This window comes from Microplitis demolitor, chromosome 3 (genome assembly GCF_026212275.2).
Source record: "Microplitis demolitor isolate Queensland-Clemson2020A chromosome 3, iyMicDemo2.1a, whole genome shotgun sequence".
NCBI classification, from domain to species: Eukaryota; Metazoa; Arthropoda; class Insecta; order Hymenoptera; family Braconidae; genus Microplitis; species Microplitis demolitor.
The window spans coordinates 24,110,176-24,134,873 of record NC_068547.1 but is presented as its reverse complement, the minus strand read 5'-3'; the positions used below and the strand labels follow the sequence as shown (position 1 = coordinate 24,134,873).

General features: G+C 30.9%; 3 protein-coding genes across 4 annotated transcripts; all 3 read right to left on the bottom strand.

The window, feature by feature from the left end:
- Positions 1 to 1,618: 1,618 nt before the first annotated feature.
- LOC103579252 (probable serine/threonine-protein kinase DDB_G0282963) lies at positions 1,619 to 9,604 on the bottom strand (the record flags this gene model as incomplete). The annotated part of the gene is made up of 2 exons (XM_053737441.1): positions 1,619 to 5,609; positions 9,511 to 9,604. Coding segments are annotated over 2 exons (2,877 nt in total), but the record flags the coding sequence as incomplete, so codon positions are not given.
- Positions 9,605 to 20,536: 10,932 nt separating this feature from the next.
- On the bottom strand, positions 20,537 to 22,430 carry LOC103579237 (beta carbonic anhydrase 1). 2 transcript variants are annotated; one of them, XM_008560583.2, is made up of 5 exons: positions 21,669 to 22,265; positions 21,473 to 21,557; positions 21,180 to 21,367; positions 20,923 to 21,114; positions 20,537 to 20,852 (listed from the first exon to the last, which is right to left on the bottom strand). In XM_008560583.2, exons 2-5 carry the CDS (start codon positions 21,531 to 21,533, stop codon positions 20,643 to 20,645), a joined length of 651 nt encoding a protein of 216 aa, XP_008558805.1. In that variant the 5' UTR covers positions 21,534 to 21,557; positions 21,669 to 22,265; the 3' UTR covers positions 20,537 to 20,642. The 2 variants fall into 2 exon arrangements, with proteins under 2 accessions (XP_008558805.1, XP_008558804.1); XM_008560582.2 differs by having other exon boundaries at positions 20,538 to 20,852; positions 22,172 to 22,430.
- A 355-nt stretch (positions 22,431 to 22,785) lies between these two features.
- LOC103579236 (ras-related GTP-binding protein A) lies at positions 22,786 to 24,636 on the bottom strand. The gene is made up of 5 exons (XM_008560581.3): positions 24,204 to 24,636; positions 24,042 to 24,141; positions 23,553 to 23,937; positions 23,155 to 23,486; positions 22,786 to 23,092 (listed from the first exon to the last, which is right to left on the bottom strand). Exons 1-5 carry the CDS (start codon positions 24,213 to 24,215, stop codon positions 23,001 to 23,003), a joined length of 921 nt encoding a protein of 306 aa, XP_008558803.1. The 5' UTR covers positions 24,216 to 24,636; the 3' UTR covers positions 22,786 to 23,000.
- Between the last annotated feature and the right edge of the window lie 62 nt (positions 24,637 to 24,698).

Below are 24,698 nucleotides of genomic sequence, written 5' to 3'. Positions count from 1 at the left end.
AGACTTTCTTTAACAACTATGCTACCACTACTCACATTATCAAACCCACACAGTCTTGTTTATTTTTAATCCTACTGTTCTACTCAATTGCCATTTCTTTAAATAAATATTTTAGCGACCCCTAGTCCCTAAAAAATATTTAAAACTGTATTTCTATTGTACCCAAAAATGAAATTAAAAAACAAAAAGTAATAGGGTCACTGACCTACGTGGGTCGTGTATGAAAGAGCACCGAGAGGACGGAAAGAAGATGGAGAAAGAGATGCAGAGAATCAAGCTGCAGCTTTGCCACCTATATAACTAACATATTTTTTTTTCTTGACCAGTTACACATGTTATTAAAACAAAATAATTAATAATGATTAATTAAATACTGAAAAAATAATTATACGTATTAATTGTTAAATTGATAAAGGGATAATGAATGAAATAATACTTAACAGACATGATCGTATAATAAAAAAAAAAAAATAAAATTATAGTGACAAGTAAATAAAAATAAAACAGTGAAAAAACTATCAACAACAGAATATTTTAATCTTAAGCAACTATTTTATACGTCTCTTATAATAAAAGAAATATTTTAAATTAGATATACACTAATTCAGTATAATTAATTATAATAAATATAGATACAATACTGCCATTCATTACACTTTTTATTTTTTTTTCTATTATTATTATTATTATTATTATTGTTGTTGTTATTTACTATTTAGAGACACTATTTATTTGTTGTTGATGCAAATTATGTATTATTTATCACTGTTAATTCAGTGTTTAAAAAAAAAAATAAAGAAACAATAATAAATAGTGTTGCATCGAGCTTTAAATAAATTATGTCTTACTTTTTATTATCATCATCAGTTTTTATGTTTGTTTGTTTGTTTAAATAATCTACATACAAAGATTTGCGTAGCCAGCTACGCTAGGTACCAAGTATAAAAATTAACTGTGTTTATCACACACAAATCTAATTATCTTTTTTTTTTCTTTTTCTTTTTCGTTTCCTTTTTTTATAATTAAAAACTGCCATCGAGTAAATATCATCTCACTTAAATTTTTATAAATTAATAAGTCACATATTGGACCCGAGTGTTTAAAACAATACAAAGTATAAGATTCAGAAGAAGAAAAAAAATAAAATAATAAGAAAAGATATTTATAATAATTATGAAGCTGGGTGTGTACGGAGTACTTAAATAGATTTTATCTTTAAAAATTATAAAAAAGAGGTTAAGACAGAGAAAAAGGAGGACAGTAACAGAAAAATAAAAAAATCATGACAGAAATACCATTTATCAATGGGATTTTTTAGTTAATATAATTCGTGAGATCTGTGGATCATCCTCATGAGAAAGAAGAGAACACAGCCGTCATTTCATTTTTAATGCGCACGTATGCATCTATTTTTTAAAAATCAATCATAGTTTTTTACTCTCCACTAAACTTAAATTCGAATAAATAATTTAACATAAATAACGAGAAAAATAAGAGAAAGTAAAATTAATAAAAAAAAAAAAAAAAGGCAATAAATAGAAATAAATAAAAAGAGAAAAAAAAATGATTGATGCGACGTATATATTAATTATTTTTTTGACAATTTATATATATATATATATATATAAGACTAATTTAAATAATAATTAATAAAGTGACATTATATTATATGAATTTTTTATAATCTCAAATAATTACTTGTTGATGTATTGTCGCAAAAGAAAAATAAAAGTAATTAATAAAGAAGCATAAGAGAATAATATTAAATAAGAGTAAAGAGAAAAAATGAAAATTGATGAAGAAAAAAATTAATAAATGAAGCATAATAAATAAATGGATGAGTGAAGATGATAAAAGTTTTATAACTGGTGATAACTGATAACAAAAACAATATAAATATATATTTATTTAAATGTAAGTTAAATTAAATTAAAAGCACGTGACGGAAGGACTTAATAACATATTTTTATAAATATATATATATCTAACTATAAATATAAATATATATATATTTATAGGTACATTGTAGCACGATCACAACAGGTCGCGCTTATTGTCTCGTTATACATTGTTTAATGTCTCTTATTTAGTCGCACGCAAGTGTCTATACATAAAACATATATGTAATTATAAATAAAATAGTACCATGCGCGTTAGCAAGATATACCGAGCAATAATTATTTTAAATTACATACAATGTCAAAAACTAAGTACTCAATTATTAATATATAAAAATAAGTGTCATATTATATATACATGGCGCACAATTCGCACCATTGAGAATTTTATTCCAAAAACGACACTCGCACATATATATCTAGATATTTTTTATTTTCTTTCTTTTTTTTTATTATCAGTGTTAATATGTATACTATATCGCGCGCGTGCGCATTATTTGCACTGGTACTTTTTTGACAAAATAATAATATTAATAATAATATTCAAAGTCCTTATTAATCAAGGTTTCATACCTTAATTCATTTTATTTTACACATACTAGTTGTCGAATATACTCACATGATTTACTTGTTGAGTATTTTGGCTGTTGTCAAGTAATCCTGTGTCATAATCATCATCATCATCATCATCATCGTCATTATTAAATTTACTATTTTTAATAACAAAATCAGTAACTTAATTACGCGACAAATGCCATAAGTATTTGATAGAAAGGATTTTGTTATTATTATTATTATTATTATTATTATTACTATTATTATCGTGCTACTCAACACAACGTATATAAATATATATCACTGACGTTATTGTTGTATTTGTGATCAATTAGATTTTCAAAAATAAATAAAATAAAAAAAAAAAAATAATTTAATCCCTGCCAATTCTTTTGTGAATCTGTTGATGCTTTATTAGATGGGCTTTTTGTCGAAAAGCTTTACCACAAACTTCACACCTGAATGGTTTTTCGCCCGTATGAGTTCTCAAGTGAACTTTAATATTGCTTTTATTTAGAAATCCTCTATTACAAATAGAACACCTGTGAACGGGTTTTTCTTTACCACCTATGAGACTTGACTCAGTACCGTATGGTAAAGCTGTAGTAGCTGGATTTTTTTTTGAAGGATTTTGATTGCCAGCTGGCGATGGTCGTGATCTTTTTCGCGTGTGAGATGGTGCAGCAAATGAGGAGTGAAGTAAATGATCAGGACTACAGGAGGTTGATACCCTACCGGGTGGACTGACTGGTGGATAAGGACTCGTTGAAGATGGTGTCTCACCACATGATGGATTTTGAAGACCCGCATTACCAGCTTGAAGTCTTGCTTGTAGCAATGGTGCATAACTTGTTGTTGTCAATAAATTTTGTAATGTTGATCCATGTTGATGATTATGATTATTCGGTTGATTTGTTTGTGAGGCATATATCTGTGAGTATGGATTTGGCGATGATGTTTCATGAGTTTTAGGTGAACACGCAGTGTCAATCCATTCCGCTATGTCAATCCAATCTTTTGAATTATCAGGATCATTTTCCGAGCCAGGACCATTTCCACCACCAGGAACAGTTGTATCCGCAATAGCAGAACCAATTATTTCAGCAATATCTTCAATATCATATTCAACTTGCTGTGTTGTTGATTGGGGTAATTGATGCTGTTGAGTTGATTTTTGTGTCGATTGTGGACAGGGTGTACTCGATGATACAACTGATGATTCATAGTACTCATGATTTGAAGATGGTGTAGGTGAAGACGAAGATTGTATTGTAGGTCTTTGACCAGATGATGCTATCGTATGATAATGATGTCCAGGTATACCATTTATACTTAAATGTCCAGTATAACCAGTAAATGGTGGTAATGGTTTTAATTCAGCCAACGAATGAGCGGAAGCAACAACACCCACTGATGAACCCAATAAAAGAGTATCCCAAGCGTCATGAATAGAACCTGGTGTTGTTTGTTTAACATCAGAGGGTTCGAGAAAATCGGGACCACTAGTGGCCCATGGCAATAGAAGGCTATCAACACCGACTTCTGTTGCTGCTGATGATGCTCCCACAACAACAAGTCCACTTGATTGACTGCTACTGTGAGGAGGTTCAACACCGGTTGATCCTGTTAAATGGGGTGCTCCTGAACCCGGTACCGTTTGTGTCTCATACTTCATATCGAGAGCTGCTATTTCAGCTACTGATACTGCTGATACAACTATATTATCCGAGGTTGAATGTTGTTTATCACTGTCTTTTGAGGAAAAACACCGTGGTTGTGATGATGATTGTCCACTGGTGCTAATAATATCGTAAGGTGATGTTGCTGTTAAATTTTCTTCAGTAACTTGTAAAACGTTTCCCTGGGGTGATGGTACATTCAATGAATATTCAACTTTAATATTATGATGATCTTGATTGTTCGTTATATCAGAATTTGTGTTACCTGATGATATTCTCGACGTTGATAATAGAGAACTCAAAAGGGATGCACAATATCCTTGTGCAGAACCGGTGGAATCATCCGTCGTTTGATTATTACTACTACTATTATTATTATTACTATTATTATTATTATTATTATTATTATTATTATTATTATTATTATTATTATTTCCTTTCGGTATATGTTCTGATTTAATTCTGACGTTAAGTGATGAAAGGATACCCGTTATCGAATCTCTTGAAGAAGAGGATGAGGTTGGAGAAGACACAGTCGTTGTATCAATATTATTTGCACTGGAATTTCTTATAATATTTGCTATCGATGTTGAGGCAGCAGATGAATTACTCGCATAGTCTAAATTTGTTGTTGTTGGTGATGCTGTTGTTGTTGTTGTGGTTGTTGTGGCTACTGCTGCTGCTGCCGCGGCCGCTGCTGCTGCTGTTAATAAAGACGACAATACTGTTCGATTGCTACCAGCAGTAACACCGCCAGACTGATTATGATTATGATTATGGTTGTGATTGTGATTATGATTATGATTATGATTGTGATGATGATTGATTCCTCGCGTTATATGCGAGGAATCTGATGATTTTGGGGCAAGCAGTGTGGAAAGTACGTTATCAGATTGTTTTGAAGAGGTTGAAACGTTTGTGCCGTATGAATTATTGCAGGTACTCGTGGTTGATGATAATCTTACAACATCTGAGCTACACCTATTTGAGTTAGTAGTCAATGAGTCTATTTGGCAGAAGCTCGACGTTAATGATACTACTGCTGCTGCTGCTGATGAAGATGACGACGATGAGGATGACGACGATGATGATGATGATGATGAAGATAAAATCGGTGGACTCGTTGTCGCTAAGGCAATACCCAACGAAGAACACAAATTTTTATTTATTTCTTGATTATCGTTATTGTTGTTGTTGTTGTTGTTGTTGTTATTGTTATTATTATTTAAGTGGTCATAAGACTGTTGTTGAATAGATGATGATAAAAATGAATAAGTCAAAATAGGACTCGATGTATTACGAGTATTATTTTGTTGTTGCTGCTGACCACAATACTGATGTTGATTTATTCCCGGAAGTCCCTCGTCGATTTTAGGTGGTCCTGGCGTCGAGACAGTTGGGAAGAGGGAACCAGGATTCCACCAGGGATCCACTCTACTGCCGGGGGTGTTGCAACCGCCAACGGCGCCGCGAGGACCTGTAACAATTTTAATTTTAAATATTCCAACGTGACACATTACTCTTAATATTTTTATCATTACTTCAATTTTTTAATACATCTATACATATTTAATTACATAAATAATTATATCTCGAGTCGGGTTGATTATTAGCGGGCAGAATTACTATACAGTATAGAGTTACATACTTATACACCGACTTGTCTCTTTCTCTTCTTTATACGTCAGAGAGAAAGAAAAAGGAAATAAAAAAAAATATATATATAAAAAGAGTTGCTCTAGCTAACTAGGTCAGTGGCACACTACCCGCAGCCACAGTAAAACTATATGTATACATGTATATAGATATATATATATACATATATTCATCATTTCACTAAATCACGTTATATGTAGATAGATTTTATTAAAAGATAATAATTATTTAAAATAAATAAATTTTTGTAACAATGATAAGAGAGGAAGGATATAAATGTTTATAAATGATTGAGAGTAGTGTTATATAGGATGATAAAAGGCGGTAGTAGCTTATTTCAGTACAACCTTCCCTCAGGTCACCGTCCTTGTCGTCGGGTTACAGTGTTACAGTGCGTCCTTGTCGATTTGAGAGCTCAACCAGGAATGGCAAATAAGCGGTGGCGGTCTTCCAAGCTACGGAGAGAAGGGCGAGGGAGAGGGAGAGGAAGAGTTGTAGAACCGTGACGTGACTTGATTGTACCGTTATCCAGCACCGCAGTGGCGTCGCAACTCTAACAATCGTTAGTTTTGTCAGAGATAAAGAGAGAAAGGAGTTTATTATTATTTTTTCCGGCCTACGACAATGGTGAGCCACTTATCAATGGGATTACTGGGTACACATAAGGACGGATAGGGAATAAACTCATATACCCTCACACTCACACACACACACACACACACATTCATCAAAGATTTTAATCATTGGAATTTAGGTAGGAGGTACGTATGCACGTATGTACTTGTGATATGTTAAATTGGGGACATGCATCTACAACAAATGTCACTTGCAGCAAATAATTGTAATAATAATAATTACAATTTACTTTGCAGTTAAAAATTAAATAATCATTACTGACGTAGAATATGATGGCAATGATAACGATGATTTAGAATAAAAATCATGATGATCAGAATTGAGTATATAGTTTCTACAGGTGACCTACTTAAACAAGAGGAAAGTGACTCAGCATTCCATCAAGCAGATCATCCTGTAACCAACCGAGTCCAAAAATAAAAAACCAGCAAATACTACTAACCACTACTATTTTATCCGATGATTTTACGATCGAATAAAAAAAAAAGGAACAAGATACAAGTACATGAGTATAATACATAGTAATAATATTGAATGATGTCTATGGGATATATGGGATATATAAATGTTATAGGTTTTAGCAGTGCACAACTTTGGCATACTGATTGTATTATATTATGTATATTGTATACGCGTCATGTTTTGCGTGACTGTGTGCGGTTGTTCTAAGCACACGTGCGTCATGGTTGTCCAGACGTGATGCAGGCTGTGTTGTACAGGGGAATCGCCGGCTCAGCTCGACGTTAAGTAGAACGAAGCACCGTTAACCCGCCGACAACCAATAGCTTCTCCACTACTTTAGTTCACGCGCGCTTGCTACACACTCATGCTCACACACAACACACAACACACAACACACAACACCTATACATATCTACATACATACATATATAAATATCTATATAATACACGCATACAAAATTTTGTTGAGTGCACAGCGTTTGCTTTCCTTTTCATTGTGGAAAATAGCGCGTGCGAATTGACAACTATACCCAACTATAACCTACTCTTCGACCTACATCTGTTTCTGTTAGTACAGAGTTATTTTATGCCCAGATGTCCCAAGAACCACCGAAAATAATCATCATTATCTACATTAATCTGTATTATGTATCCTTATTATTAATTTTATCTTTGTGCTGATTGCAAAAAAATCGTTGTTATATTTTTTATAAATGATTATGATGAGTTTATTTGAGTAAAAGTTTATCGTATATCAATAATAAAAGGATACATGAAAAAGGATGTAAATATAAAACAGCCATTTGGTCAAAGTAAATTGTATGAATGTATACAATATTGAAGATTGTAAACGCAGGTGTCTTTGGTGATATTTCGGTCATCGTATTCGACAACTTTCGCATTATATATATATACATATTTGTAAAATGATATTGAGAACGATACAACTTTTTTTTAAAAAAATGAGGGTATTATCCGTGGTATTTAAATAAATTTAACGATAGACAAATGATCAAGTATATGTGGGCTTATACGAGAGAAAGAAATTTCAACGAGCCTAGTATGCAGTGAGTTTAATGCTAGACAAACTGCACAGACAATGTAAGTACATGTACATATGAACTAATGCCAAAGATATATATGATAAATAAAAAATATTATTTATGGAGACAAAATTATAATAGTAAATAACTTTATTTTTATACTCTTTATTATTTATGTTAATGTTGATATAAATACATTTAACTAATTAGACTTGTCGAGTTGTTGTATATAAATGTATATGCATGCATGTATATGTACCGAGTATGTGGGTGCTGTTGCCCTCTTTTCCAGTAGCAGCAGCAGGATCATAAAACACACATTATTTCCTCATGTACGCATGTGTACTCGTTACAACAACAACAACAACAACAACAATAATAATAATAATGATAATTAAAACCATCATCATAAAATTTTCGTTATATTCTATGATATACTATCAAAAACGATGGGATAATAATAAAATAAAAAAGAAAGAGAAAAAAAGGCTTAAAAAAAAGTAAAGTGTGTGGGGAAAGGGGAGGGGGGGGATTGTGACCTGGTATGGCTTGGTCAACGGAGAAAGTGCGACTTACGTAGATCGAGGTAAAGGTTAAAGGCTTGTTTGCTTGCTTGCTTGGTTACTTGGTTACTTACTTATACGCGAGTAGTTTATATATACTATACACAAATACGGTATTTTGTGTGATGAAAAGGAGAAAGATAAAAAATTTATATATGTACAAATCTCTGAATAAGATATGTACGGAGTAGGCAATAATTAACCTTGGCCTTCAGCAACTTTCAACCAACTTGGCTCTCTTTGATTCCTATATACACCTTTATATATAGAGAAACATCATTATCAGGATCAGTCGTTGAGAAAATTGGGCCAACCATTAATTAAATTATTTGAAAAATTTCGTCTATTCATTAATCAGCTTCTAAGAGAAATAATATATCTATCTATCTATTTTACTAGATCAACTTTTTCAAGATGACGATAACAGAAAGATGTAATCGTAATAATAATATATATATATAAATGTGTGTATGGTACAATGAAAACAGTTGGTTGTGTGTGTGTATGGTGAGAAAAGGATTGCTCCGGTTGGAATCAGGTTTTGCGGTGGTCGTCGATCGTGCAGGAGGCTGTATCTGCTATACTCACTTGCGGAACTGACTAGTCGGAAGCCCCCTTTTCTCTCCCCCCCCCTCCCCCATTACTGGCACACCGGTTAATGTGGTACACTGACCTACTCTCGCGGCAGCGCGTTCGCGGGACACTACACACACTCATACAACAACAACGAAACACACATACATACCATCAGTGATATTACCATTGCTTGTCACTCGTGTCTACATTCAAGGTGGGGAACACCACCGTTGCTCGCTCATCTGGTGAGCCACTCATTTCTTCTTCAATATTTCTCCAATATTATATTTTATATATATTATATACCCATGCATTCTTACCTCAACACATTTGTCATCTCGTTTTTTAGTTTAATTTTTATATTGATTAATTTTAAACAAATATATATATTTTTAAGTTTAGCTGAACATTGATAAAAGATGTGAATTGTTTTAGAACTTACATAGGAGCAGCGTGGTATCCAGAGTGGTATTGTTGTTGCCCGCGGGACCTCCCCTTACGAATCTATCCACTGAACGAGACACTGTCACCTGCTGTTATTATTATTTGTACACGTTAATTTTCCTTGTTTTTTCAATAAATCACTTAATAATTTGTCCAATGGTGTTATATTTTTATAAATGTCACTATTATAATTTAAATCCTTAGCAAAGTCCAAATAAAATTGTTTATTTTACTACCGATCTTATTATCGTTATTCTATCATAATTGTAGGAAAGAAAGAAAAAAAAAGAGTTAACAAATAATAGTATTAATCACGTTCGCCACCTTTTTCTTTTACGTCTACTAGTAATCCTCCTCTTCCTGGTCGCAGGTTTCCGTGGATAACACTCTGAATAAATTTCGCTGGCCGTATCTACCACACCGATTGACCACGCGAAGATCCGCGATCAGGAAGAGGTCCACAATAAATCGGCACAGTTGATTGCCGATATTAACAATCCTTGAAATCTCTCAATCCTCATTAACAATTTAAACTTGATAAAGTTTATATTTACAACCAATAATATATATATATATGTATATATATTATTTTATAATTTTAATAAAACTATTATTGTTAAAACTTTAGTACTATTAATTGCACTAGTCATCACTTTTGTCATTTGTATTAAAAATATATCACTTAATCAATAAATTATCTAATTATGTTCCACAACCGTATGCACAAAAAAAAGAGTATGTATAATTGAGATACATAAAAATAAAAATGAATAAACTCGAATGTGTATCCGAAATGCAGAATAAAAATTTAGTGTACTGGCCCGGCGTGAAGATATTTTATAAAAGAACTATTCCCTCGATGATTATTTTCTCTTGGATGATATGTCCACTTCTTCCTTACTTTATTTTTGAATTAACTTGTTAATTTGTTTGTTTATTTGTTTGTATGTGTTGTGTGTGTGTTTGTGTGTGTGTTGTGTCTCACTCTGAGTGGGTTATCAATAATAAGAGATGACTCGTTTAGCTGACGCGAGAGACCGTGAAACAACGTTGGCTTATACTTTGGCCGGGGAAAAGCGACTAATTTCTAAAAGTAGGCGAAGAAGCGAACTGGATGGCCTGTGGGCCCTTACTGTGAGGGGCCTTTAGAGGTTTGAACGATCAGAGGCCCCTACTTGGAGCCAGGCCTCATGGCTACACGAACGGACGGACTTACTTCAGCACAGAGGCGGGCGGGCGGGCTTACTTGTTGCCCCCCTCCCCTCCTCCCACCCTACCCCACCTTACCCTCCTCTACTCTTGACTCTAGACCGGCACGATGAATCCTCTCTTCCTGGTCAAAGTCCCCTCTTTACTTATTTTCACTGTTGTATAGAATAAGCTGAATAAGTGAGGACTTCTAACCGGCATCCTCCAACTTCAACCACCACCATCACCATCACCACCATTACCATTACCACTAGATTTAAATCTTAGACAGTATTCTATCTACCACCTATATAAATTACTCTATAACACCTTTACTTACTTACCTCCAAGATTATTTCTCTTATTGTTCCTCTTTCGCCATCATCGGCAACAACCACCACAACAACATTGTCTTTCTTATATTTACTATTATAATCCTCTCGTTTTATCAAAACTTAAGTCTGATAAACATGTTGTCCGAAAAAAATTTACTCATCATAAATTAACAATCATTAATACCTCATTATCCATACTTTATTTTTACTTACTGATGCTTTATTAACCATTAGCCATTAATTATCATACGTAACACAAAGTAAAATACGTATTTCATTTTTTAAAAATACATAATACGAATTTTCATTTTTAAATGTACTGAAAAAGATAACATAGCTATTTACTTATGTCAGATAGCATAATAAGTATATACACCATGACGGTTCCTGATTGAACACATTAGTAAATATATATATATATATTTTTTGTGTAATTAGTCTTACCATTACTTTATCACGCAAATATGCCCTTAAGCATTCTTGCTGACTAATACCGATTGTTGTCATAAATATCTGTAAAAGTAATTTTTTTTTTTTTTTTTTCAAAGATAAATAAAATTAAAAAATAAAAAAAAAATGTAAACGAAAAACGTAATTATAATGAGACTCGATTAGAGTAAAAGTATACTTTATTAATTGTATATTGAGTCTGTTCCGGCTAGAGCCAAACAATTTTTTTTTTATTTTAAATTTTAATTGGCAAAATGAATTTCGTAATTTTGCTGCGGTTATCTTGAGGTACGATCCTCGTAAGCTGATTAATTATAATTGTGACGAGTAATGCACACGCGCATTTATTATTTATACTATACACATATAATATATATAGCTACTACTGCTACTGTTGATGTGTAGTTGAAACATCAAGTTTAGTTGTATTGTTGGCAAAAGGGATTCTCGTACGCTTTCAGCACATTCTTCGTCATGCTCTTTTATTATAACTCGAAATACTTATATACTGATTAATTGTATACCTATATATACAATATATCTCTATAAAGTATATGCGTTAATACATTTATTTATTATTTCTAAAATATACAAATCCAATTGTATTTCCCAAGATATTTGGTCGAAATAAAAGTTGTTTAAATTATTCAAGGTAAATACATTTTCTCTTAACCCTAATATATCTAACTCCTTCAGTGTAAATTTACGTTAATCCTTTTAAACCGTTGGATTTTTAAATTTGTGTTACTCAGTTTAGATTCCTGAGAAAGCGGAATATTACTATTTATCCTATACTGGACAACAAGAGAACTAGGGCTATCGAAAAAAAAATTAAAAAAAAAACATTTACAAGTTTAAAGTATTATTGTTATCTCGTTTTAGGTCTTATGTCAATACACCAAATACCTTGACAGATTTTATTTTTTTTAATATAGCTTTTCAACTCTGTACCTTGTAATCCTCAAGAGGAAAGGAGTTGTTACCGTAAACTGAGACAATTTTACTCTCGGAAATTTTAAACATTGAACGCAACTATTCAAATAAAATTTAAACAATATTTGGTCATAAAAAAAAAAAAAAAAAAAGGGTCAACTACCCTAGAAGAAATAACAAAATAAAATATAAATTTAGAGGAAACAATTGGATATTTCTATTTTTAGAATTCGTGTATTAAATTGTGAGGTGACAAAAATAAAATGACAGTATGCAATTGAATATTCAAACAATAGATATATATCCTACTGCGATTTATCTTCATTGGTTGTTTTTTGACAAGGTGAGAGAGGATTTACAACACTTAGTTAACTGCAGAACGAAGGAAATGTCGTCGTCCCATCTAATCAGCGTGTCCCTTTTGACGCAAAATATATACAATTTCATAACTTCTTTTGCCGATGGTTAAAAAACAAGTTTATAGATGTCAATAAACTAAAAAAAAAAAAAATTGTATACAGAATGTGACATTGACGTTTGAGAATTTTTTAAAATTTTTTATGATCTTCCAAGGTGCACCATGTTTCTTTATAATATTTTAAATATTAAAAACATATGTTTTATTTTTTTTTTTTTTTTCTCAGATCACAAAATATATTTGCTACAAAATGTGTGTAAGTATATTATATGTGTTCATTTATCACACGCTGTGCACCCAAATTACAGTGTACGAATATATGTTAGATTTACAGAGGTCGCACGCGTCACATTTTTAAAAATTTCACGTGTTGTTGTTGCTTGTCAATTTTCTTTCCTCTCAAAATATTTACTGTGTTTATAGATTTTTCTTTGAATGCCCAAGGTACATATAATTAGGTCCCAGCAATAAAACACACGTGTTGTTACAACTAAATCCAGATAATGTGAGAGACTAGTCGTGTGTTTAAAACACTCTAAAATCTAAAACATGTGTTGCTGCACGCGACTCACCAATACATGCCTGTGCCCTTCATCAGGTATATAATACGTTATTGTAAATTTTTGAATACACATAAATATATGAGTACATATGCATGCTGTTAGACTTGCATAGAACGAATAAACGAAATGTTTTGACCAAGTCTATAGACGATTGATCGTCTAATAAATCGTCCAAGCGAACAAATTCTAAAGAATGTCAATGCTCGTGTCCTTTTAAGTTTTAAATTGACTGGAAAAACATAACTAAAAAAAAAAGTAATATACTAATAATAATAATACTATTTAGTTAACATAAGGAAATGATAATTCTAATGATCTCAATGTATATAAAACGATATCTCCTCGAGAAAACTAGGTCTTAGAATACATAACAAACAATTATTATAACATAACAATTATATTTTACATTGTAACATTATTCAAGGCACAAGTAGCCGTAAAATCACTGTACTATAAGGTTGTGCCAATTATGCTTATCACCCAGTGTCCTTACATTTTTCTATGTCTTAAAAATATATTTATATATTTTATATTATTCTTAATTTAACTCTTAGTAATAATAATAATAGTATACCTGAGAAACAAAAGTTTGAAGAAAAAAATGAAATATATCGTTGAAAGGACGTGACGATGCGTCCAGACAGGTCCAATGAACCTTTCAATGAACATGCCAACTGATGGGGCCCATGAAACGTGTATGGTATAAATATTGTTGTATATCTAAAAGGGGCGCGTCTAATCTCGGTTTCCACGTGTTATTTGGACACCTAAACACAATGCTTTCAGAATAAATTGCATTTAAAAATAAGACGCAATTTCACACGGCGTACACCTAACATCTCAAAATATTTTGTAGTAAACATATTTGACACGCTGTGTGCGGGCTGATTCTATTATTTTCAAAAATCCGTTAAAATTTACGCAATTGTAAATTATTTACTCTCCTTTGCCTATGCAAGCAATTATTTTTAAGAAAAAAATTATTTTTACATAAATAAATTAAATAAATAATTTTTACGTAAAAATATACAGATATTTATATTTATCAGATGCATAGAAAGAGAGAGAGAGAGAGAGAGAAAAAAAAATATTTAAAATAAATTCTGGACGATTTAGGAATTTATTGGCGTAACTAAATGACCACCGGGTTTGGTCCCACTTTCCGTAAGTACCTCTCCGGCTGTTGGATCCTTTATTCTATGAACCTAAGATACTAGATGCGGTTTCCTCTTTGGGTCTCTCTTTTTCTTTTAAAAAATTTTTATTTCTTTTCCTTGTCGTTTTGCGATACGGTGGTCAACTTGTCGAAATTCAGCGGAAGATTTAAATAAGCGCAGGTACACAACAACTTTTGCGACATTTAAGGAAAAAAAAAGGTGAGGTTGTAAATATAACTTCTGTGTAGGATTACTTATACTGTGACTCTTGTTTAACACGAGAAAATGCTCCTGTACTTGTAGAAATAGCAGCAGGCTAGCTTGACTTATCTGCTGATGCTGCTGCCGTTGCTATTGCTGTAGAAAATTTACGGTGGTTTGTCAAAGAACAGTTTGCGGACATAAATGTGGCCACTGAAAACTTGTTGTCCTTTTACCCAGTCTCATTTTCATTCCTATTTTTCTCTAGTTTTTCTGTTTTTGACCTCTCTCCCCTTTTTGTTCCTTTAACATGCACCTTGTCGATTCAATCCAAATTCATCGTGTCTCCAAAGCTGTAAATTATATATTTTCATAAATTCTTCTTTTTTTTTTTCAAATATTTTTCTTTCACTGTTATTCGACAGGTTGCTGACATTTAGGTTTGTATTTATATTTTTATTATTATACACAAATAAATAGCCAACTCGAGGTCATCACCATGGTTATGGCTAATATATATATATATGTATATATAATATTTAAATATTAATTATTTCAACAGAAACTTCCTACTTCAGTATACATAATATATATACTATTTAATACATCGATTGTTGATGGTTAGAAATGGCAGGCTGACTATAAAAAACCACACCATTTAATTGGAAAAAGTAATAGATCATCAAGTACAACACATATACTACATACTCAACGTACGGCGGTGGCTGTGCTATTACTCGTCCTTGTCAAGGCCTTCCGTTTCACAAGTTATACATACATATGTATATATATATATAGTTATTTTATATAGTATGATATTTTTCTCTGGCCCGCGATCATTCATGCGAAAACAAGGAGAGATCCATGAGTTGTGCATACACCATGCACACATTACTTTATATACATATATAAAAACTATGTGAGTAGTTTCTGATGCCATTTTACGTACACTTATAATAATCTTATATATAGGTATATGTTACTTATTACTGAGTATATACCAGTAAAAAAATTCTGTAAAAACCCATCGTCATCAGAATCGTAATTTTTACTCAATTGTAACTTTTATAAATGAATCAAATGTACGTCAAACGGATTCGTTTCTCGGTCAATTAAAATTTTTAAACTTATAAGCTAGATATATGTATTAAAATATGTACATAATATATATATAGTGATGATGATTGAAAAGCGTAGAGGGATTGAGGAATTCGTCCGGTGTGATGGGAAACTTAAAATATGTATTGATCAATCGGAGACTTTGAAAAGTCAATAAAAAAAAAATTTTTTTCTTGTTACATAAATTTATTAATTTAAGTATTTATATTAATATTAAATAAATGCCGGTAAATTTTCACGTTTTGCGCTATTTAACATCCGGCTCGAAACCAAGAGTGGGTCGTATGTATGTAATATAAATATAATATTTAAATATACATTGATGGGAGAGCTAAAAATTTTGTTTCGGACAAACCGGGACTCTCAACTTTTGTCGACGATGGCCAACTGGAATCCACCGACATTTTTTATTTTATACATACACCAGCACCGGATGAAATAAAAGTCAAGCGAATAATAGTCTCTTCTATACGTGAGAGACTCTTTCTTCTCCTCCTTCTTGTTATTATTATTATTATTATTATTATTCTTTATTACTGTCTTTGCATTTCTTCTTTTCTTTCTCCTGATAATACTCTCGAGGTATATACATATATATATTCATGGTTTTGTCCTGTTTAACAAGTGGGTCAATCGAGATGGAGAGTGCGCCTAAGAACGTAAGATCATCAGGCACACTAAAACCAACACCTTATTATATTTATGTATGTAAAAAAAAATAAATTAAAAATTATAAATATACATAATATTATTCCATAAATAAGCACCGGCACCAGCACCAACACCAGCAGCAGTAACACCGATCTACTCTCAATCTACTACACTTCCAAATTCTCATACGTCTGTCTAACTGTTGACCAAGAAATCCGTTAAGCCCGCATCATCCAACACATGCCCACTGCTAATGCTTACATACTTTTTAATATCACCATTTTTTTTTTCCATAGACGGGAGCAACATTGATATATCTATAAATATTCTTTTATCTATTATCTAACATAATTATTAGAATTTTAAACGTTATTGTAATAAAAAAGGTACACTTCACAGGCATATGAAATATAAATGCATATTTATTAAAAATGAATAAAGTATTGATGGGATATTATATTTAGTGAGTACATGAGTAGAGGCTGGTTCTTGCGGGAGGACGAGCATCTATATAGATATATATATATATATACATAAAAGTTGAGGTAAAGTATATGGTAAAGGAGTTTGAGTGAGGACATGAACGTTTAAAGCCAGTCAGCATAGTATAACATAGGTAAGTATGTTTGTAGGTCAGTGGCACAAGCCAAGCCACACAATATGCGCCAACAACGACCAACAACGATCAACAACGAATGACTGCATGGTGTATTGGTGTAAGTCTCTCCTTCTCACCACCTCACCACCTCACCATCTCTTGCATTCCCTTTACTCTTTATCCATTCGATAGTAGTAGTACAAGTTAAATATTATATTATATACATCGATATATCTACAATTTACATTATTGATCCTGACGTAGTTTATTATTCTTGAACTTGATTGTTGACGATTCTCGTACCTCGTGTGGTGGTTAGAAAATATCACTATATCTACATGTTCGCATATATATAAATAAATTATTGGTTTTACAAATCACACTTGGCTCTGTTATATACTTAATACATTTTTATTTATCCATATTACAATAGTAATAACAACACTAATCTTTAAAAAAAAAAAAAAAAAAAAATTCAAAGATTGCATTATTAACACACAATTATGTAAAAACTATGTGGTGCTAAGTATTAGCAGGGCAACGATATTGTGGAGAAAAAAAAAAACAAACCAAGGACATTTGACACACCGCTGACCAAATCCTTGCCCAATAAATTTCTCTCATGAGTAAACTGTCTGACCTGGCCAATACGAGTCATTGACTCTAATAAATATAAAAGATTACTAACTATATATAATAATAATAATATATAGATACATACATAATGATATAAAATAAATAAAATAGATTATTCTGCACGAGAAATTTAAAGTTTTATTTTATTATCGGGGGCAAAATCACTAGACACTAGTATATTAGTGTGCCGTATAGTATGCTCGCTACGGCATTATTATACAGTTAAAACGTTAGAATAACGGGATGGTGGCTACAGAATTTTGGACATTTTTGTCTCAGTTGCCCAGCGACCGCTTATCGTTGGAATTAATAACGCGTTCACTAATACAACAACAACAACAACAACAATACAAACATACATATATGTGTATGTAGGTACGTACGATTGGTTGTGCAGGCAACGTACCATGACACCTACTCCGAATTTATTTTAAAATGTATAGGTATATATCCCACTCTAGTCTCACTTGCTGGCATTTAAGAGATTCTGTCAGTATATTGGCCGCTCCGACATTTGGAAATTTGTGTCATTTTGAGACATTAAACTTACACACAAACCTCTGCATCATAAACCTCAATTCGTAGCACGTAATTTATTAGCTTGATTTACTTTTGTTTGAAAAAAATTATTATACTTTAACAACTAATACTCTACAGTACACTGTGTACTAAATTTTTTAAGTAAATTCAGCAATTCATATAAATATATACGTACTTTACAGCTAATTTTTGGTTTTAATTAAATACGTACACTTAAAAGTTATATATATACATAAAAAATTTTTTTTTTCTGTTTGCCTGGGTAAAGAAAAAACCGCATGACCAGTGGTGTGTGTCGAAGCATAAACTCTGCGTTGCCGCGGGCCGCGAGCCCCGAGCCCCGAGCCGCGAGCATTACTACTTTGTTACGCCTGCTGCGGGTCATATACTTTTTTTTTTTTTTTTTTTCTTTTTTTTTGAAGCCTAAGCAAGAATAATAGCGACAACTGGATGGTATAGCAAAAGTAATTAATAGTTATTAGATCTCAATGAGAGAGTATTGGTGTCTAGTTCGACTCTCAGAAAACTATATTCTACTCGAGATAAAAAATATTGACAAGGCCTCGATACGCCTTCAATCATTAATATCACCTAAAGTAGATCGATCCGCACTGATGACAACTTGTTTGACGCCGTTGAACTAAAAATATATATTTAGAAATTATTTAACTACAAGTCATTCTCATTAATTTACAGGCAAAAAAAAAATAATAAATATAATCTACTAAAAATAATAAATTGTTAAAACTCAAGTGCCTCTATTATTCTTTTTATTTATCGTTTTCTCGGTAAATTGTTTTATTTTGAGCTCCCGTAGAGTCAATCTTCAACCACAATCTATATATATATATAGATATATAGGTTTAAGATACTACCTTAAAATTTAGTTGTATTGTTGTCAGTAGCAGATAGAGTAGCTCTTTTTATATAGAATATAATATAGTAGGTCGGCGGTTTGGTTTCTTTCGACACGCTATGGTCTACCTAAATTTTCGTAACAGAATGCATTTTTGAAGGTAGCACAAAACCCAGTATAGTATACCCGGAAGTATCCGCAATAGAAAGTACCAAATTGACGTTTAACTTTTTTTTTACCCCATAATAAAAAAGAAATAACAATTCCATGAAATATCGGTATCTATACATATATTTATTCATTTATATGTTGTCTTGATAAAGGATGTACTACTGCGGTTGTCTATACATATATATATACATACGACGAGAGGTGGATCACATTATTATATTTATATATATATATATATATGATGTATATACTAAGGTTGGTTTATCAAAGCGAAAGTTCCGTGACAAGTTGTGCACTTTCTTACGTTTTAGCCTAACCGTTACGTTCTCGTGAGTAAACTGACGAAGCATGGAACCCAGTTTTTTTAAATTTTATATTTTTTTTTTTTTTTTTATTTTTGGAAACGATAAAAAAAACTCCGTCAGCTGATTTGGGACAGTATGTCACCGTCGAATACATTTTAATCGACAAAAAATAATAACTCACTGATAATTAATTTTGAATAAATTTATATACAATTATATTTGATATGATATGATAAGTTTAGTATTATGTGTCTGATGTCTGGGATGATGATGATGGTAATGATAATGGTGAGTTTGGTAAGACATGTTCACTTTTACCGTGAAGTAGCCAACCATCAACGACCATCAGCATCAGTGCGGCAGCAGTAGCAGCGATGAGCAACTACTTGGCAATCATTTTTTTACAAACCAGCTGATGTATATAAATATATATGTATATATGAATTTATGTATGCATGTATGTGGAAGCGCGTCTTGATGGCAAACAGGCGACAAGCCTCTGCTTAGTAGTTAGTTGTTTTGCTTTCTCTTTCGGGAGTGGCATGCTCTAGTTCACTTGCCGCCACTGCTCTGCCACCTCAAAGCTAGCTTATATATATATATATATATATAACATATAAATACTTGTGTATATCCTATGGATCCACTGCAAATCCTGTTTATATTAATATTGTGTATGCATATATACATATATACAGATAGTAGCAATGCGTTAAATTGTTGCGCATTTTAACTGCAATTCTCCACGATCTACTAATTAAGAATACCCGTAATCGAGCATTAACACGCCAACACATGGACTTACTCTTGACAGATTTGTTAAAAATATGACCCACCTATCCTCATCCCAAATTAGTAATTACATTATTAATTAATTTATTTAATTTTATAAATAATAATTTGTACATTAATGAAAAAAATAAATAACAATACCACTTATATATAAATAATTGTGCTTATTTTTTTATAAAATAGAATGTGCATGTATTTAATTATTGTTAATTTTATTTCAGGAATAATATTTTTGAATTTCTTTCAGTAACGGCTTTTCGGTTATTTCATTTATTTCAATGAACCTTTTGTTACCTCGACTAAAATAATATATATCTCCGGTATAAATATCAAACCAAAGCGCATGAATATGTAGATCATGCCTCTCTAGCCGTTTCTTTAAAAATCCATATGACGCGATATTTTGTAGCTGTTGAAGTGTATTTATCTGCCGATAATTAATTTTATTTAATAATAATAATAATAATAAAATAATAAAATTAAAATAAAATATGTACTTGTGATAATTTATCTTCGACGGCAAATTTATCGTCAGGATCAATATAAGCGACAAATTTTCTCATCGGAGTTTCAGCTTGAAAAACCATTGGTTGATTGAACCCAGTGGTTTTTAATTGTCTATATTTATCTAGACTACTATTAGCATGAGCACACAGCCATGCTCTCAATGGAGATATTCTTCTATTTATCTGTTATTTTATTTTTATTTATTATTAAATATATATTATATAAATAATAGAGTTTATATGTTTACTTTAGAAGCGAATTCTTCATCCTGGAGCGAATATAATAAATTCATAGCTTTGCAATCACTGTGCCCGCAAACAATAATATGCCGAATATCATTAACAACACATCCAAGCTCCAAAGCTGCTGGCTCACACATTGTCAGTTCATCGACGAAATGTTGCGAGTGTGGAATAACATTACCAGCATTACGCACTAAAATTATTATTTAATATGATAATCAACAGTTGTAACTTAATTTATTATTAAGGAAAAACATTACATAAAATAATTAGTTTCATATGTAAAATAAACTCATACCAACGAACATATCTCCGACATTTGTTTCAGTGAATCTAGTTGGGATCATCCGTGAATCCATGCAAGTAAAAAATACTGCCTTAGGCTAAGATAGGAGAAAAAAAATAAATAATACTATAAAAATAAGTCAATTTATTAAAAATAATAATTTTAAAAATACGTTTTTTATAGAGATGTGCAAATAGTTTAAACTTACGAATTATTCGTTAATTTTTGAATTACATTTAAATATTTTAGTAATAATAAATGTATCATGTGTAGATGGCACTAGTTAACGCTTACTGAATTTCTCTGCAAAATGGGATTTTTTGTTCTTTTTCTATATAACTTTCAGTCGAAAAGAGCGATTTCATAATGATCGTAATTTCATTAAAGATTTTATAGTTTTATTGGCTTATGAAATATTTTTTTTTTTCTTCATCTTATCTCAAATAAAAATTAACAGATACATGCTCAAAAGATTATCATAAATGAGTGTAATATCGACAACAATAGTAGATATATAAGATAAAGTGGTAGCGAGAGAAGACAAGTGATAATGATAAGGGAGAAACAAAGTATATTATTATATCACATAATTAAACTATCAAATGACGTGCACGTGTGTAAAACCGGCCATTTTTAAAGAGCATAGAAAGCATGTGAATGATAAAATACTTAAACACAGCATAACATAGAAAAATAATTATAAAAACTTACTTCAGGATGATCTTTAACTTGTTTGAATTGTTTAACCATTCCTTCTCTGTGACACTGTCTATATTTCATTATACCCTTTATTATTCTGTCCATTATTTTTCTTCAGGCATTAACGATTAATTAAATTTTTTTTATTGCAAAATATGCATACATATATGTACAATTGGTGATTAAGCACAAAATATCATATATAATAAAATATCCGCCATTCACACTGGAATTGCTTGCGTGTATATCGCGGGAAATTCAAAGCAAAAAAACTTGTTCTATTTGCTATAATTATTATTATTATTATCATTAATTTACTATTCTACATAAAAATTTAAACAAGGTTAATTAATAAATTTATTTAATTATTATTATTACTTTTTATAATTTTTTTTATAATTTCTCATACATAAACTAATGTGAAATTTAAATTTGTCTAATCTAATATATTTAAATTTATAATACAATGTATTTATTTAACAATAAATTGACGAATGTGTAGGAAAATATTGATATAAACTTTTCAATAATTAAAAAAATTTTTATACATTTAAAGAAAATAAAGTGTTTGTCTTTTACATCCACTTTAACCAGTCTAATTATTTTATTATTTAAATTTCCAGTCATTTATCAGTACTTATTGTTTTTTTAATTTTTTATTTTTTCAAATTAATTTATAGTTTCCTTTTTACACAAGAATAGTATTTTTATACAAGTTTTGACAATTAATCAGTCAATGAGCTTTCTGTTTTTTATATATATTTGTCACATATTTGCAATTTATTTAAAGCCAATTGAAAATGTGGGTCCGAGCGACAATGCGCCTGGACCGAGCTGAATTTTATCCATTTAATGCTGAGCTTTGACTCACACGCTCTAGTTTTTCAAAGTGCTTTCGGGCGTTTCGAATATTAATAAGTGTCGCTGCTGAGGCTAAAATATAATTACGTCATAAATTATATATGCATATTAATTAAAATAATAAAAAAACTTACGAATTGCAGGATCAGACATTATCACCATAACGTAAGTATTGGAAGTAAATACATCAATGAAAGCAGCGAAATTAGTATTTCTTACTTCCATACTTAAAAATTGAGATGCTAATTTACTGCAACTCAATTTAAATTGTTTTATAATATTTGAAACTTTTTCAAAACGATGAACATCCCTGTGATACTTTCTTTGACAATGGCTGATAACTAAAAAGGTTGCTCTTTCAAATAGTAAAACTTCATCAGCATCAATAATATTGGCAAATTGTTCGAGGCTTTGTTCCAATTCCTTAACATTTGGAATCAGCATATAAACAATGGAAGACCAAGCCCTTGATAATAAACAATACTTATTAATAACTTATATAATAACTAAGTAATAATTAAATAAAAATTACCTATATAAAGTTTCATCCCATATACTTGTTCTGAAACACGTACAGTCAAGAGGAAGACTTAATTTTTTTAAATCTTCAGCTCTTTCTCGGAATATGACGTCTCTTTGATCCTCTTGCACAAGATCCATCTTGTGAACAAGACAAAATATTTTAGCATCCGGGCTATTTTGCAGTATAGCTTCCAAACAACTTTGGTAATAATGCATATCTTTATCTAATTCTCGTGATTCTACATCAAATACATAAATCAATACTTCAACATTCCTAAATATATTATCTCGTTGTGAAGCAAAATAATTTTCCATGAATGCTTCTTGGCCACCACAGTCCCACAAATTTAGCACCAAATTACCAAGAAATCTTACATGACTGTGTTCAACATCAACTATTGATCAATAACAAACAAAAACAAAATTAACTCACCATTTAAATATTTAAATAATCATATTATTATTATTATTATTATTATTATTATTAATAATTTTTTACTTGTTGCTCCCAGTCGCCTGGTATCTCTTGCAATATAATTCGCAAATATAATACTCCGCATACTGGTTTTTCCAGACCCACTTTTTCCCATTAATAAAACCTAAAAGATTTTCATTTTATTTTATTATCAGTATTTTTTTTTCATTATAAATATTTACGTACCTTCTTCTTCATTTTTATAAAATATTTAAACTGATGAACGCTGAGTAATTTTCAATACTTTGTTGACAAATAGAAAAATTATTATCAGCACATATAAATCTACGTTAACTAATAAATTAATTATACTTATGTTTGTTTTCAATAATTTAAGTAAATTATTGTATTCTATTAATTATAAAAATAAATTATAAACATATATATGTATAATATGTTGCTAAATGACACTTATTATTGTAAACAGAAGGCGTATATTGGTATGAGTAATTATTAAGTTAATTATAAATCCACAGATATGATAAATTCACAAACAATAAAGTAAAAGTCTGGTCAAAGTTTACTCCTATTATTATTTAGTATATTCACCCAGTGTGTCTTTCTTTTCATTTGATAATCGATAATAATAATCGACAGCAAAGTATTCGAGAATCGAGCTATTTAACATCAAGCCGACAAAACAGTTTTACCAACATAACAGAATTTATTATAAATAATTCC

Coding starts and splice junctions, on each gene's coding strand:
- LOC103579236 (XM_008560581.3), bottom strand. Junction 23,487..23,552: donor TGGGATGAAACTTTATATAG/GTAATTTTTATT, acceptor TTTATTATCAAG/GGCTTGGTCTTCCATTGTTT. Junction 23,093..23,154: donor AATGTCTGATCCTGCAATTC/GTAAGTTTTTTT, acceptor ATTATATTTTAG/CCTCAGCAGCGACACTTATT.
- LOC103579237 (XM_008560582.2), bottom strand. CDS start 22,264: ATGGACAGAATAATAAAGGGTATAATGAAATATAGACAGTGTCACAGA. Junction 21,115..21,179: donor ATGAAGAATTCGCTTCTAAA/GTAAACATATAA, acceptor ATAAAATAACAG/ATAAATAGAAGAATATCTCC. Junction 20,853..20,922: donor TCGAAGATAAATTATCACAA/GTACATATTTTA, acceptor AATTATCGGCAG/ATAAATACACTTCAACAGCT.